Below are 16,611 nucleotides of genomic sequence, written 5' to 3'. Positions count from 1 at the left end.
TGCACTCCACTCCTTCCCACTCCCTGCATGACAGTGTGCATTAGCATTGGGCATGACCCAAAGATCTCTGAACCTGGCAGACACGTTGGTGAAAAAGCTCTGATTGGTGCAATAGAACGTAAGGGTGAAAAGAGGTGTGTAGAAATATTTTGTCAAGAAAACAGTTTTGTGATAAGGAAAATTATTTGTATTATCGAATAAGGCAGAATTACAAAGGAATGCATTATGTTTATATAGCAGTTTGTAATTCATGTAGCATTTTCAAAAACTTCAAAAATTCACTCATTTTAAAAAATTCACTTATTTTCAAAACATTTCAGAACAACTTTTCATGGTAGCAATGGGCAAGAACTATTATTATCTTTCTTTCATGGTTGAGGCAACTGTGAGATACAGAAATAATTACATCATTTGGCCAGGGTCACACAGTTTCTAAATGACAGCTAGAATTTGAACTCAGGTCTTAATGTCTTTTAAATCCAGGTCCTTTTTGCATTACCCCTTGCTATCTCAGGTGAATACTATAAAACCCTAGTTTTAGTTGATAAAACGCTAGTTTATTTCGCCAGGAATGACACTATCAAAGTAAGGGATTTTTTTTTTTAGATTTTTATTTTATATATTTGAGAGAGTATGCCTGCAGGAGAGCACAAGTCGGGGGGTGGGGGCAGAGGATGAAGCAGGCTCCCCGCTGCATGTGGCTAGATCCCAACCCTGAGATCCTGACCTGAGTGGAAGCTAGAACTTAACCAACTGAGCCGCCCAGGTGCCCCAGAAAGGAATTCTATATATTTGTGTGCACAAATTGGAGACCACATAACACTCTCCAGCTCCAACTTCTAGCAATATTTCTCGATATCTTAAACATTTTGTGATAGAATGACCACAGTCTATGAAATTACAACTTTTTGTGATTTTTTTTGAAGATTTTATTTATTTATTTGACAGAAAGAGACACAGTGAGAGAAGGAACACAAGCAGGGGGAGTGGGAGAGGGAGAAGCAGGCTTCCTGCGGAGCAGGGAGCCCGATGTGGGGCTCGATCCCAGGACCCTGGGATCATGACCCAAGCCGAAGGCAGATGCTTAACGACTGAGCCACTCAGGTGCCCCATAACTTTTCGTGATTTTTATATTGTTAAAACAGTTTATAAGAGGAGGTACGCCACTTGGCTGGTCTTATTGATCCAAAATTTGAACGCCTCTTCCCATTCTCACTATTTATTTTAGGAAATCAATGATTTGTATACCTAAATATAAATTCCAAAGATATTCTGAGATTTAGGAGAGATTTGGTAGAATGATGACAGAGACCTGGGCCACAAATATTTAATTCAGAATATTTAAAAATAAACTCCAGTAGTAATTATGTATCTAGAATAGTGTTTCAAACGTGAATAGTTTAATCAGCTATATGTATTATTTATATAGTTTTGTAATATTTATATAATAAATAAATATATGCATAATATATTATATATAATATTATAGTATATCTGCCAAAGATTTTTCCCTTTTAAGTGTTTTATTTGTAAGGCTAAATTTGGAACATGATTTAGAGAACTGAAGTAATTCATCTTTTAAAAGGGAACGGAAAAATCTCACTCTTGTAACATGAGTTTTTAAGGATTTAGTATTATTTAAAAATCCCTTCATTACCACTGAACATATTTGCATTTGAGAGATGAAATGTAGGTGCAAGCCTCCTTGTTAAGCTATTTGTTATCTTCTGAGGATTACTTCTCTAATACCAGCTAGTTTCATGCTCTTAGCTTTAATGTTCAACCTAATATAAAACTGAACTCAGAAAGACATCCTGATGTTATAGTCCTAAATTTTTACTTGAGACCAAGGTTTCCCAAATTGTGAAGTTATTAGAATTACCCAAAATACTCGTTAAAAATAAAGTCCACCTTGTCCCCAATCAGAATCATCAGATGGTAAGGTCTAGGAAACTATTCTTTCAGTGTCCTGATGCTTTTTATCATTAGGCAGTTTTGAGAAATTGCTTGATACCAGTGATACCTATACCGAGTATACCTGGGGAACTTATTAAATGTATGTTTCTGGATTCCATCCCCAAGTACCCAGATTTTAAAATATGTGAGTGGTCCATTAACAAGCCCTCGAAAAAGAGGCTGGGAGTGTCAAGGCTCTGGGTCAGCAGAATGGGGTCTGTGGTCATCAGAGATCGACAGCTTGTCAAACTTGGAAATCCTGGAGAGCAGGCAAGTGCTGAAATGACATAATAGGAAAGAGCCTCAAGCCAGGAATCATGGCAGATGGATCAATTGTCAGTAGAATTACTCTCTGAGCAGAAGACAAGAGCCTGACTCTACCATAAAGTCCATCTGAACAAAGATGGTGATTTGTATGCCTATTAGGAAAGTGGACTCTGCAGGTCTGGATTTGCAGAGTAAGCAGCAGGGTAATTGCAAATGGTGAGGAATCAAAATAAGTCTAATTGCAAGGAGGTTGAATACTGGTTAGAGAAAGGGAGGAAGCTATAGTTTCTGGTGGTTTCTGATAACCTAGACTTCCTTAGTCCCTAAGTATCTTCCTTTAGAACACTTCCCCAAAGCATGGTCTTCAGTTGCTTTTATAAGCCTCACTGAGGGTAGGGGGAGGTTGTTTGTTATAAATGCAGGTTTCTGGGCCCTACCTTAGATTGTTGGATTAAAAGTCTGTAGAAGTGAGACCAGGAAATAACATTTTAAATAAGCTTTTGATGATTCTTATACATACTAAAGTTTAAAACTTATGACCTTATCAGAGGTCCTGAAGCCTGAAATATGTCCAGACAGGCATTTTACTGGTAAAAATGCAAACCCACTGGGAAGGATGATACATTAAATAGAATATCAAACATTAAATGAATTAGTTCTCTGGAGGAAAAAGGAGCTGAAATAGGAATTTAATTGGGGGAGAAGGAGGAGGAAGTAAATGAAAAGTAAAAGCAAAGAAACCTTCCCGGTTGGGTCTGAGTCTGGTTTTGCATTTATGTGGGGGAGAAGTATTTAGGGGGATAGGAAAATTGGAGGCTTTGTTTGCAGATGGGTTTCAGCAGCACCTTCAACACAGAAGCATACTGGTGTGGCTGGGACAGAGCAGTTGAGTGTTTCTATTGTAAAATGAGATGATTTTTATGGGAGCATACAAATGCTATCTCTGAAAACTTAGGGATGTCCTCCAGTGTTTCTTAGAGTACCTAAATGACTATTATAGTTTTATGATTGATTACTTCAAAGGCCCCTGGAACCTATTTCGCTTGCACACTTAAAGGGTACTCTGGTTTTAGTGACTAGTTCTTTTGAAATAAACATTCTAGAAAAGTGAGAGAATTTTAAAATTCAAGCCCTGTAGTTTGTGGATATATTCTAGAAGATAATCCAATGATCCTTTTTCTATTTCTACCCTCATGAAACAACCATTGGATCTTAATTTGGCCTCTTCAATGTACCTAGCACTCTGGGCAATCACTGGTCCGCTTCTCATTGTAAATTATTAAATTGACATCTTGTGTTGCAAGTAGTACTTTTGTAAGTTTGATATCTAGTGGGCATGAGTCTAGGGACTCATCACTTTTGGGTAACCTGTTTAAAATTGAGTTTACTGATTTGTAAAGCAAATGATCAATTTCTTCTGATCTTACCAAGATGTAGATGTCTTGTGTCAGGACATCTACCTATCAGGTTAAGGCCATTGTATTAGTTATCTATTGCTGCATAACAAATTACTGCAAAAATTTGGTTCTTTATTTTATTTTATTTTTTATTTTTATTTTTTAAGAGTGGGATGGGGAGGGGCCAAAGGAGAAGGAGAGAGAATCTTAAGCAGGCTCCACACCCAGTGCAGAGCCCTTTAGGGGGTGCCATCTCACGGCCTTGAGATCATGACCTGAGCTGAAATCAAGAGTCAGACCCTTAACCGATTGAGCCACCCAGGTGCCCCATTTTTTTTTTTTTATTCTTTAAACAATAAACATTATCTTACAGTTTCTGTGTTTCAGAAATTCAGAAGCAGCTTAGCTGGATGAGTCTAACTTGAGGTTGCAATCAAGATGTAAGCCGGGGGGCGCCTGGATGGCTCAGTCGTTAAGTGTCTGCCCTCTGCTCAGGTCATGATCCCAGGGTCCTGGGATTGAGCCCCGCATCGGGCTCCCTGCTCAGTGGGAAGCCTGCTTCTCCTTCTCCTACTCCCCCTGCTTATGTTCCCTCTCTCGCTATGTCTCTCTGTCAAATAAATAAATAAAATCTTAAAAAAAAAAAAAGATGTAAGCCAGGGCTGCTGTCATATAAAGACTTGATGTTGGCTAGAGGATTTACATTCAAATTGGTGTGTTCATGTGGCTGGCAAGTTGCTCTTGGCTAATGGTGGTAGGCCTTAGTTTCTCCTCACGTGGACCTCTCAACAGGCTGCTTGAGTGTCTTCATGACATGGCATCTGGCATCTCGCATGGCTAGTAATCTAAGAGAGAACAAAGCAGAAGTGGTAATGCCTTTAATTTCTGCATTATCTGTTACACAGGCAAGCCATGAGTCAAGGTGGGAAAAGACTTCCTAGGGCATGGGTATGAGGAATACCAGGAGGCTATGATTACGGGGGCAATCTTGGAAGCCTGCCTATCATACTACTGATATTGCAGTATCACAAATGACATATTTATTATATTATACTTACATAGTTTATGCTTTTTAAAACTAGAATCCTCTGGAGCGCCTGGGTGGTTTAGTCGGTTGAGCATCTGCCTTCGGCTCAGGTTATGATCTTGGGAGTCCCGGGATTGAGCCCTGAGTCAGGTTCCCAGCTCAGCAGAGAGTCTTCTCCTTCTGCCCCTTACCCGGCTTGTGCTCTCTCTCTCTTTCAAATAAATAATAAATACAATCTTAAAAGAATAAAATTAGAATCCTATAATTTCTCAGGCTCCATATCCAAAAGAAAACCTTTGCTTTTAGTTTCTTATAGTAGGTTCACTATTTCTTTTTTTTTTCCCCCTTGGGATTTTTTTTCCTGGCTTTTGAGCTGTGGAGACCAGATGGACAGTTTTTGGCATAAGGAAAATCATAATTTCTCTTATTTAAAATCATTTTATGATGAAATACTACATTTAGGCTTTGTCTAAAAGTCCCCTGGTTGTGTGTCTTTGAATCCTCCACTTTTCATTTTGTTTTTGGCTAGCAGTGAGACTCCATGGATTTAAAAAATCAAAAGAAATATTTTTCAGGCTTCATGTAGTACAATTTTTAAGCCTATAAATACAGTTTATGTTTATGCATGTCTTCTCCAGTTGTTCAAATAAGAATATTTATGTAGTGTTATTTCTATACTCTCAGGAATGTATTATAGAAATTATCATTGAAGAATTCATTGTTTTTCTGACAGTAATGTCTTTGCTGCATCATTCTTAGAGGAAATTTTCTTGACAGCAGTATTTGTGTTCTATGTCTGGAAATATCTATAAAATATATTCAATTCTCTGAATATCTCAAAGGAAGAGTTGCTGTGATATTTTTGACACAAATATTTCACATTTCTGGCTGTGGCAGCAACTCCACAGTGAATATATTTATATGTAAGAACAAAATACCTCAAACATTGGATGGTGACTTCTAAAAGGAAAGATCTTTACCCTAATTTGTATTTTTTAGTTTTAGAAACACATTTCCCCCTGCAGGTGTGGTAAAAATATAACTTTCTCACTGACCATTTACAGGTAGCAAAGAATTATGATCCCTTAACTTAGTCTCTATGCTTGCTGACTCAGACTTTGTAAATGTTACCGGGAGAGGTAAGACAGAGGCCTTAGAAACTGTTGCTGTGAATCCAGAAAGATGCTCACTGAAGCACTGAAGCCAGAAGGTAAATTGTTAGAGGCCTAAGCTCTTATGGACAGCAGGATGCTTATGAAATACTGGGCAAAAAGTTAATTAGGCAAAAGTCATTAAAAGACTTTGGGGGGCGACTGGGTGGCTCAGTTGTTAAGTGTCTGCCTTCAGCTCACGTCATGATCCCAGGATCCTGTGATGGAGCCCCATATCGGGCTCTCTGCTTGGCGGGGAGCCTGCTTCTCCCTCTCCCACTCCCCCTGCTTGTGTTCCCTCTCTCGCTTTCTCGCTCTCTGTCAAATAAATAAATAAATAAAATTAAAAAAAAAGTTTGGATTGTAGTGACATTAATGTGATTCCTTGGACAACTTTGGTGGTAATTAGGATATAGCATAAAAAATTAAATGAAATATTTTCATGTGACTCAATATATGGAATATAGAAATACATAGAATTTAGAAAAAAGAGTTCAAGAGAAAATTTAATGTTCTTATTTAACAGCTGAGCGTGATGTACTTATAATTGAATTGATAATCTCAAGTCTGTGGACTAAGTTGAGAAATTGATCACAGATTAGTGAAAAGAATGTTAGAAGAAGTTTCCTAAAATAGCCGCTTAACTTTATAGCTACTCCATGGTATGTGGGTGAGTCTTAACTAAAATATTTTTCCAAACAATTCTACCTGGACAGGAGTTGAAGCAACAGATTCACCCCTAAGCTCAAGTTTCTCTTGGGCCCTTCCCCAGCTACAATTTGGATGCAGTCTGAAACCATAGAGGAGCAGTATCTTTGGAGTCAGACATGGTTGAATCTGGTGTCTGCCACTGCTAGTTCTTGGGAAAGTGACTTAATCTGACTGAGTCTCAGTTGTCTCATCTATAAATGGAGGATAATAGTACCTAAATCAAGGCCAGCTACATAATTCATGGGAAACAGAGCTAAAAGAAAATACCAGGCTCTTTGTTCAAAAAACAGGGAAAAAATGCTATTTTAAAAGTATGGGTATATAGGGGCACCTGGGTGGCTCAGTCGTTAAGCGTCTGCCTTCGGCTCAGGTCATGATTCCAGGGTCCTGGGATTGAGACCTGCATTGCATCGGGCTCCCTGCTAGGCAGGAAGCCTGCTTCTCCCTCTCCCAACTCCCCCTGCTTATGTTCCTGCTCTCGCTGTGTCTCTCTCTTCAAATAAATAAAATCTTAAAAAAAAACTATGGATACATATAAAACTTTTTTCCTGTATAAATATTTTATAATTTATAAAACATAATGGTGTAATCATTGCAAGTACAGAAAAATTAAAATTTTAAATTATTAGCATGAATTTTACCATTCATGTTTATATTGTATAATGCCAATATATATTTACAATGTATAATTGTAAATGCAAATATAAGGGCATTTAACTTGTGTGTGGAATCTTTGGCATTTCATAGCTCATACATGCATATGTATTTCATTCCTAGCAGAAGAGTAGGGGAAAATATGCACAAAAATAACTTTTTAAAGCATTTCTTTATATGTGCATATTCTACCAACACTGTCTACCTTCAGCTTACTGAAAAGAAAGTTTGGACTGGAATGAACCCAGCAATGGGCTGCCTTATCTTGCCTTTTTCACTGTGTCATCATATTCAGCATTATGGGTACTGGGAAATAGCATGACTAAAAAAGGATATGATAGGATTCCTTGGTTGTTCGTGTTTCTTAGAATACCATTACCTTCTTTTTTTGTTTTTCTTTTTTACTGATAATCTGTTTTATTTGAAGGTTACCTTCTTGAGTTTGAGTCATTGTTGCTTGAATTTCTGGAATCTGAGGGATGTAGATTTTCTTGGGGATATCAAAATATCCTAGAAGACTCAGTTCTAACATGTATTAAATCAGCTGAGTCTTCTTCAGCTTTGAGGTATTAAAGAACATAAAGAGTATATCACTGGTTTATTATAAAAGGATATAACTCAGAAACAGCCAAATGGAAGAGATGTATAGGGCAAGGCGTGGAGAAAGGGGGCAGAGCTTCTATGCCCACTCTGAGTGTGCCACTGTCCCCCTTTCACCACCTGTTCACCAACCTAGAAGCTCCAGTTACATTCTTTTTGTGCCCTAAGTAAGTTGGCATTCAGAAGGGTAAAGCATAGACCCTCTGATCTGTTAGTGACCCCACTTACTCAGCCATAGACGTGTTGTATGGAGCAGAATATAGAATTCTGGTGGACCCATTATGCATTGGATTTCAGTAGACTCACAGTGAAATAAGCATGTTACGGAAGCCATGAAGGCTATATGTGAATGGAGGAGCAAGTTACTACAGACACATGCATGTCTTTACTCTGTTCATATGTATCCTCCATTGTCCAACGAACTTCACTTATAAAACACACTCTCAAAAATAAAATTGTTAAGAATTTCATGATGGCAACAGCAGAGTTTCCAAATGAGTGCAGGGCCCTTCTGAGAACAGGGCTCTATGTGATTGCACTTGTCATGTGCCCATGAAGCTGGCCCTATACCTACTTAATAACATCGTAAATTCCCTAGTGGAGTACAGGATAGGTGCCCAATAAATGTCCTTCCATTTTCTTACAGAAAACATTAAATTCCTTTAGAATAGACATACATATGGGCAGGACTCAGAATCTTGATGTCTGAAGGGCGATGAAAACTACCCACGTTTGACCTATGAGTTTTTCTAAGAGCAAGAGTTATAGTGTGCCTTTGCAGGTTCTTGAGAAGCCAACTGAAATGCTTCTGCACTTGTGTCCTGATTCTGCTGCCACAACTGGCTTAGTACATGAGACAAAGGGATGGCTATTTGCTGTGATTTTCAGAGCCTTATAAATTCTCTTCTCCCCCTGCAATCTCTCTCCACTGTTCATTTGCCACAGTGTTTCCGAGTTCACCATTAGAAATTCATTCTTCTGGGTTAAAGTGGCATCCTATTTTAAAACGCTGTAGGTAAAACTACTGTGTAACTGAGCATAAGTGGTTTTGTTCAAATCACTTAAAGAATTTAGAAATATTTCTATTTCCTATGGGAAGCATTTTGTCTCTGGCACTCACTCATTAGTGGGCAGAGGTCCCTCGGGGCCTCAGCTAGAAGCTGTAGTTATAAATCCAACCATCCTATTTGGGAAAAACATCTGAAAATACTAATAAACTTGGGAAGGTAACAGATTAATCAAATAACCTCAAATTTACTATATTGTGTTTTTCTGTGCCAGCCCCTACCTAGGGGCTTTACAATTGTGCTATCATTTATTTCTTGCTATAACCATTTGAGTTCGATTCTTTTTCTTATTTCTATTTCACAGATAAAAACCTGGCATATGGAAGGTAATATTGATCATAAGTGGCTTGATTAAAAGTGGTTTATTAGAGTGTTATTCAGTTCTTGCCACGATAATTCAGGACCAAACCATCCCCCAAAGCCAGTGTTTTACAAAAACAGACATTTCTGTATTTATATATTTTTGATCATGGGCTGTGGGTTGGATATGGTTCTGCTGGATTTGGCTGGAATCAGTTGCATTTACATCTGCTATCTAAATTTTCTCATTCTCCTTGGACCAGCAGTTACCTGGAGGCATTATTTCTTCTCACGGCAAATCACAAGAGCACAAAAGCAGAAGCCAAACTCTGCTAGCACATTTAAGGTCTCTGCTCATGTCACATCCACTAACATTCATTGGCCAAAGTGAAGCTAAAATCAAAGGGGCAAGAAAGTATATTTTACCCATGCTGGGAATACAAAGGGATGTGGCAAAGGGTGTGGATGTATAATCCTAATACAACGGAACACTTAGGGCTAATAATCCAACCAACTTCTGGTTGGGAGTAGGATATCGAGAGAATATGAATCACAGTGTGGGGAGAGGGAGGGAGATAGAGAAAGTGAATTACGATGCATGGTGCACAGTGTGACAGGTCTGGCACAGAGCAGCAGGAGGGGTTCAGACCAGGTGGTGGGCATGCTAGAAAGGAAAGTAGCGCCCTCTCCTCTCCTCTTTCTGAGTCCAAGCCAGATTGTCTACTTTGCAAATTTATTTATGGTTGTCCCAGCAAATAAGGTGACCATTCAGAGAGAAAAATGGCTGCATAAGACCTCAAGGTCCATTTTGAACCATTGTATTACACAACCCAGAGGAGTAGTAGGTTAGGGTTTGTGGTCATTGCTTATTCCAGCAGATTTTGTGATGTTCATTAAAATTCTGAATCTCACTCTCTCTTCCTCGGCGCTGCCTGTGGAGGTGGTAGCCATCTGTTACTGGGCATCATGGCTGCCCTCAGACCTCTGGTGAAGCCCAAGATCATTAAAAAGAGGACCAAGAAGTTCATCCGGCACCAGTCAGACCACTATGTCAAAATTAAGCGCAACTGGCGGAAACCCAGAGGCATTGACGATAGGGTGCGCAGAAGATTCAAGGGCCAGATCTTGATGCCCAACATTGGTTACGGGAGCAACAAGAAAACAAAGCACATGTTGCCCAGTGGCTTCCGGAAGTTCCTAGTCCACAACGTTAAGGAGCTTGAAGTGCTGCTGATGTGCAACAAATCTTACTGTGCAGAGATTGCTCACAATGTCTCCTCCAAGAACCGCAAAGCTATTGTGGAAAGAGCAGCCCAGCTGGCAATCAGAGTCACCAATCCCAACGCCAGGCTGCGCAGTGAAGAAAATGAATAGACAGCTTGTTGTGCACGTCATATTTGTGTTAATAAAACCATAAAATCTAAAAAAAAAATTCTGAATCTCCTCCCTTGTAGCACAAATAATATTTTAAGTAACTTCCCTAAAAAATCCCACTGTTCATAGCAATGAGGATGCTTCTTAATTTAAGGGCTATATTTTGGATCAGAGTCCAACCTTTGGTTCCTTTGGGGTTTTGACAAGACTGTTTCTGGGGAAGAACTACCATGTTATTGTCCTAGTTGCCATGGACATTATGAAGTTATAATAAATTAATAGCATTTTCAAACATCTTTGAATTTATAGCTTGGGGAGATGGTCTAAACTTTTCAGAGGAGGGGCTGAGATTTGTAAGAGGGGTCAGAGCCAGATGATAAATGGCTTGGGAAGCCATGGTAAAAAGTTTGGACTTTATGTAGAATTACTAAGGGAAGAAAAAAATGGAAGTGAAATGACAAGACTGATTTTTTTTTTTTTTTTAAGGGTGGCTCTGATAGCAGAAGGGGGAATGACTTTGAGAGGAGACAATGGATGGGAGGAAGAGACACTGATTTGGAACTTACTGTGATGTCTTAGGCAAGAGACGGTAAGAGCAATCGCATCCTCATTCTTGGGAGCACCCGTTTCGGATATCCTTTTGAGACCATCTGTTCTGAACATTCTCTAGTACTTTCAATTCTAAAACAACAAAATTCTAGAGGTACCATCTGATTTACAGACTGATGCTATTTTTAAAAATGCTTCCTAAAATGCTTGACAAAAAGTAGGTGCTCACTGTTTGCTGAATTAAAGAAAAATAATTGAGTTCTGTAAGCAAACTGTTTGCTTTCTCTCTCTTTGGCTGTCTTTTATAGAAAAAAAAAATAGACCTTGTAAGTATACCCAAGAAGAAAGAAGCCTTAAGTCTATAAGGGGTATTAACTTTTTGTCTGTAAAGGCCATATATTACCCCTATGCCAGGGAAGGGGGCAATAGTGTGCTGTGCCAAAGGCAGAGTTGCTGTTAGTTGGTCCAGCACACATGGAACCCTACATGGAGCCCTTTAATTCAGGCTAAAGCAATATATTCCACACCATACACAGGGCGGAGTGTGGCAGAGAATGAGAATGGACCTTCTCTCTTTAATCCAACTTGTTCAAGGGTCTGGGGCCAATGCTGGAATGTAGCAGAAAGGTCTCCTCCTGGGTCCTTTCCCTCATGTTTAAAAGGCAGTCCTCCTCATACTTGGTAGTGCTATCCCAGCTCAGTGATCCAGCTTTGCCCTGAGACTCTTATGGGTCCAGCGTACAAATGCTGTGGCTACACTGGATTAAGGTCTGCTAAAGGGTGCTCACTATCTCTTTATATATAAAGGTTGTGGAGTTCCCTTGTAGATATGGTCTCCCATTTCAAAGGGTCTCCTGTTCTATCAACACATTTCCTCCTTACTTTTTATCCTTTAATGTGAGTGTCTGTGTCTGTTTCAACTACCCCTGGATTTGACTGATTAATTTTATATTGGATATTGTGGGGAAGTAGTAGACTCTGTGCCCCAATTTGGGACTTTGGTGGGTCTTGGGGAAGTTGTAGTTGTGTTCCTGCTTCATCACCTAGCATCAGATTGGTTTTGGTGTCCTTTTCTGAACAAATTAAGAACCTAGTCTTATGGAGTAGCTCCACAAAGGTTAGAGGAGTATTGTAAGGTATCGCCTTGACAACTCTGTCCACATGTTTGGCTGTGCTGTAGAAACTGAAAAAGGGATTCTAACTGATGAACCTCCGAATGTCAGGTCATCATTCAATAACTACTGTTTTATCTAATCCTGTGGCAAGACCCGATCTCTCTGTATAGCTTTTGGCCCTGCTCCTGGGTGCCATTTTCCCCCTCACAGTTGTTGACCTATCCCAATAGCTGTCTCATACGCTGCTTGGGTGAGACTGCACTCTTCTGGCCCTTTGTCACTTTCCCTAAAGCAGAGGTCACTGGATATGACATATCAGGAAATGAAAAGTGAAGCCAGGGGCTTCGCTCTTCATGGCAGCTTTGTGTGTGCTGGGAAATATTCCAGTGTATTAACCTATGCACCCCAGGGATCATCTCATCAAATTCTTTCACTTATGACCTAAAGATCTTTCTCTTCCCCTGATGCAGTCAGGTAGACATGGGTCACCCAGAAACCTAGGATGTAAACACTCTGCCATTAAGCTAGAAAAAGTTGATGGTTTAAGGAGAAATGATTTGAAAGCATACTTGTGGAGTTTTTTTCTTCCCAGTAAAATGTTGTTATCGGTAGGGAAGAGTAGGAGAGGGACAGGAAGCATGCAGGTGAGTGTATAAGAGGTAATGCTCCTGAGACAAGACCAAATGCTTCCACAGTTCATTCCTTAGGATGTAGTCAAAAGACTTAATGATGTTTCCAGTCATTTATGATCATTTCTGCTATTACTGGTGCCAAACCAGATACCTTTGAAGAAAGCTATAGTTTTTCAATTGGTAGGGCCAATCTTTTCAATGTGCCTTCCTCCATTCACCTCTGAGGTAAGGGTGACCATTTTGGGTTTGTACACTTCATGGCTGCTGAGGATACAACTCAGGGGGGGCGATGGTATCAGGCTGTCAGTTGTACTGCCTTATGCTTGGGGACTCATCAACTTGATCATTCCAGATTGTTCCCCCTTTCTTTCTGGATGTGGCATAAATAGCCAGAGGTTGGGGCTGGTATGAAAGATCATTTGTATCTAGGTTGCTACATCCATTTGATAACAAATTCTGTCATATTTTTCTTCTTTACTGGTTTAAGGTTGTATACTTCTGACTTAATTTATCACTGTTCTTTTACTACAATAATAACATGCATAAGTCTAGGGATGATTATTATCATAACTCTATAACTCAGCTCTCCCAAGCTGTTGCTAGTGCAGCCAGTTTAAAGAATGTGTTATATTAATCTTACCCATGATGATCCTCTTTTTTAGACAATATGTAAAAAAAAGAAACTGTCCTTGTACAGAAAGAGGAGGCTACAGACATTCTTGAGATAGAATAGTGACAGGAATGACAAACTCAGAGGAAATAAACCTATAGTCAAAATAAGATCAAATGCGTCTCTTATCAACCAGTGGATTCTTTCAGCTGTGTGGATATCAGGCTTTTCAATACCAACTGAGTACTGGCTAATTGTTCTATGGACTTATGAGGTAGATCATTCCTATTGAATGAATCGCCTATAGCTTCAATGGACTGTATCTTCTTAAAAATGTCTAAAGGGTTAAAACTTGTATTAGAGGTAATAACTCCCCAAAGAGTCTTTTGAGGGATACTAATCCTATTCATAGGAGTTGAATCCAGATGATCTCAAAAATTATCCCGAACTTTGTAAATAACATAGCAGAATAAACATTTAAGTTGTTTAACCCAAATTGTTGCAGATGAAATAATTACTTTGCATTTTCTTTTGGCCAACCAGTGGGGAATCTATACCATTACTACCACTTTATTTCATACCTGGATTAATCACACAATTGTGTGAAGAGTGATGAAACAATCTGTAAGCAAAATTAAAAAGAAACCTGACCATCTAAAGTAGACTTTGAGGAGTTGTTGAAACTTGTTTTCTTGGTCCATTCTGGGAAACCATAAGGCATGGTTTAGAGTGCTTTTTTGTAGTACTTTAGTTATTCTTGTTTTCTTTATAGTAATGTTATGTTTATTACCCAGAATCCTGAATTCTTCTATGTACCAATCTCCTAGCAGATGATCCAAAACCGAATGGAGGTAAAATCATGCTGAGAAATATACTGGAAATCTGGTCTCTGCAAATTAAACATCTTCCAAGAGAATCAACCACAGTGGAGAAGGTCTGGACAGTTTTGATAATCTTTCCTGCAGCTTTGGCTGAGAGAGGATCAAAAGGGGATTGAGAGTTAAAAAAAAAAAAAGTCTCCATATGATAACCCTATGCCATGGTTATGGTTAGAACCGGTTTTAGATCTGTGTAATTAATTATTGACAATGATGACTAATGGGTAATGGCCTCACTTCAGTCAACAACTTCTAAGACTGACCTTTCTAATCAACACAAAATATACTTTTAAGGCTGATGTCAACTTATCTCTGTAATCAATAAACATTTCCTAAGAATGCTGTAGCAGTTTTCTCTCCCTGAATAGCATAGCTCTTCATTACTTAAATAAATGTCAGATTTATCACTGTACTTGTGGTTTTAGATTTTAAATAGCAGGTCTCAGTCTTTGACAGGGGATATGAGACAAATACTGCTCGTAGGATCATTGGAAAATGATGGGATAAGGAAATCACATATGAAGTATTTACTCATGGCAATAACTTCAGACCTTAAAATACAGAGGCTGTTTTTCCTTTCTTTAGGATCATTTCCCACTCAAGATCTCTGAGGACAAGGATGTAAGGAAGTAATAGATGGATGTAATAAAGGATGTAACAAAGATAGGATGTAGACCTTGCCAGGATGAGAAAATATTGTTGACACAAATCAAAAGAATATATCTAAGGCCAGTGGATGGAAGATGGCTATTTCTATGGCAGGAAAGAGTTATGGAACATTCATGTTAGGTGCTTTAGGTTAGGTTTTCACAGTCTGGTGCAGGGAGAGGAGAATTTTCTACTTGTCCCATCCTGTCCCAAATTTAGCCCCTCCCCCCAAATTCTCTTGGAATTAGACGTATTTAATATAGGCAAGGGTGCTAGATTCTTGTCTCTGAGCTCTCTGAGAGGCAGAACATATAGGTATAACCAACTGGGAGGGGAACAGTAGAAAATTGGCAGAGTGCATAGCCTGTCAGAGAAGGCAAAGATAGCCCCTGCGGAGTAATAACTGGTTTTCTTGAGGTCTAGAGCAGGCTAAAGAAAGTATGTGGGACTGTAGGCTGACTTGCTACCGTGAAGGCTGTCCATCAGGAGGAAGAGCTTCCATTCATAGGCTGTAGACAACTAACTGGAAGCTGAGGTGGCAAACTGCAGCCTTTCTCTTGACACTAAAAAGTTATGGAAAGATTGCCCAGCTGGTTGTTCAATGACCATCAAACCTGCTATAAAATAGAGCCAGCAGCTGGGTGCCGCCAGCACCAGAAGCCAGATCAGTGGGGATGCCAGCATCTGGGGCTAGGAGAAAAGTGATGTGAAGCAGGTGTGCAACCTGTCTCTTATAAACAGACTCTCCCTATCTTTACTGACTTGCTGCCAGAATGAACCATGAGCAGGTTCTCTGGGAATTTAGAGTGAAAAGATATAGGGGAAGAAAGCTCAAAGAGAAACCTTTGAGGTGTGAATGGCGACTGAGATAGTACTTGAATTTCACTGAAAGAGAAGGACCAAGTTTTAATTTAAAAGTATTGTATTTGACTGTGGTTACCAGAATGGAATAGACTAAATGACCTATTTTGGGCAGCCTGGGAGTTCAGAGACGAGAAAAGTATGTACAGTTTATAAAATAAGAGTCTCGTTATTGGTGTTACCATCTCGTTGATCAGTCTTCATTTCATACCTGCTACAACCAGTAGGGCTTACTGTCCCACATCACCTGGCAGAGCCCTTTTTCAGTCTGTACTTACTCCTCTGATGGAAGTCCCACCAGTCTTGATTGAAGGGGCATGTGGTGGCAGGAGACAGACTCAGTATGTCAGTGGGATTAAGTTTGATGATGTTCAGGGTGAGCTGAGACAGAAAGAATGAAAGGGGCGCCTGGGTGGCTCAATTGGTTAAGTGTCTGACTCTTGGTTTTGGCTCAGGTCATGATCTCATGGGTCATGATCTCATGGGTCATGAGATCGGCCCTGCATTGGGCTCTGCACTCAGCAGGGAGTCTGCTTGAAGATCCTCTCCCTCTTCCCTTCCTCCCACTTGCGTGCTCTCTTTCAAATAAATAAATGAAATCTTGAAAAAAAAAAGAATAAAAAGGAGCTGGCCATGTGGAGAGTCATGTAAAATATGGAAGGAATACCTAACAGGAGTTGTCCTTGAATCTCCTCTTTTTCTCATGTTCTTTAACCCATCTCAAAAAATATATTTGGTATCTATCCATGCCTCTAGCATATGCGAAGGTCCTGAAGTGGATAAAAGCTTGATGAGCTACGGGAGGAGTGACGAG

The 16,611-nt window shown here is 39.5% G+C and overlaps 1 protein-coding gene and 1 long non-coding RNA gene across 3 annotated transcripts in view; both read left to right on the top strand.

Annotated features, from left to right (window-relative positions):
- Positions 1-14,616, top strand: part of LOC141373161 (uncharacterized) — a 49,989-nt gene extending 35,373 nt beyond the window's left edge. The window contains exons 2-3 of one of the 2 annotated variants that reach the window (XR_012378863.1): positions 10,991-11,093; positions 14,241-14,616. This is a non-coding gene — a long non-coding RNA (uncharacterized lncRNA). Of the gene's footprint in view, positions 1-10,990; positions 11,094-14,237 lie in introns of both variants that reach the window. The other variant, XR_012378862.1, reaches the window with a different exon arrangement.
- LOC112822450 (large ribosomal subunit protein eL32-like) lies at positions 10,058-10,514 on the top strand. Its single transcript, XM_073894869.1, has one exon. It carries the CDS (start codon positions 10,097-10,099, stop codon positions 10,502-10,504), a length of 408 nt encoding a protein of 135 aa, XP_073750970.1. The 5' UTR covers positions 10,058-10,096; the 3' UTR covers positions 10,505-10,514.
- Positions 14,617-16,611: the final 1,995 nt, after the last annotated feature.

This window comes from Callorhinus ursinus, unplaced genomic scaffold (genome assembly GCF_003265705.2).
Source record: "Callorhinus ursinus isolate GAN/ISIS: 27379988/994484 unplaced genomic scaffold, GSC_fseal_2.0 scaffold8, whole genome shotgun sequence".
In the NCBI taxonomy this organism is placed as follows: domain Eukaryota; kingdom Metazoa; phylum Chordata; class Mammalia; order Carnivora; family Otariidae; genus Callorhinus; species Callorhinus ursinus.
The sequence above is the reverse complement of the archived record's forward strand: the minus strand, read 5'-3'. Positions and strand labels throughout refer to the sequence as shown.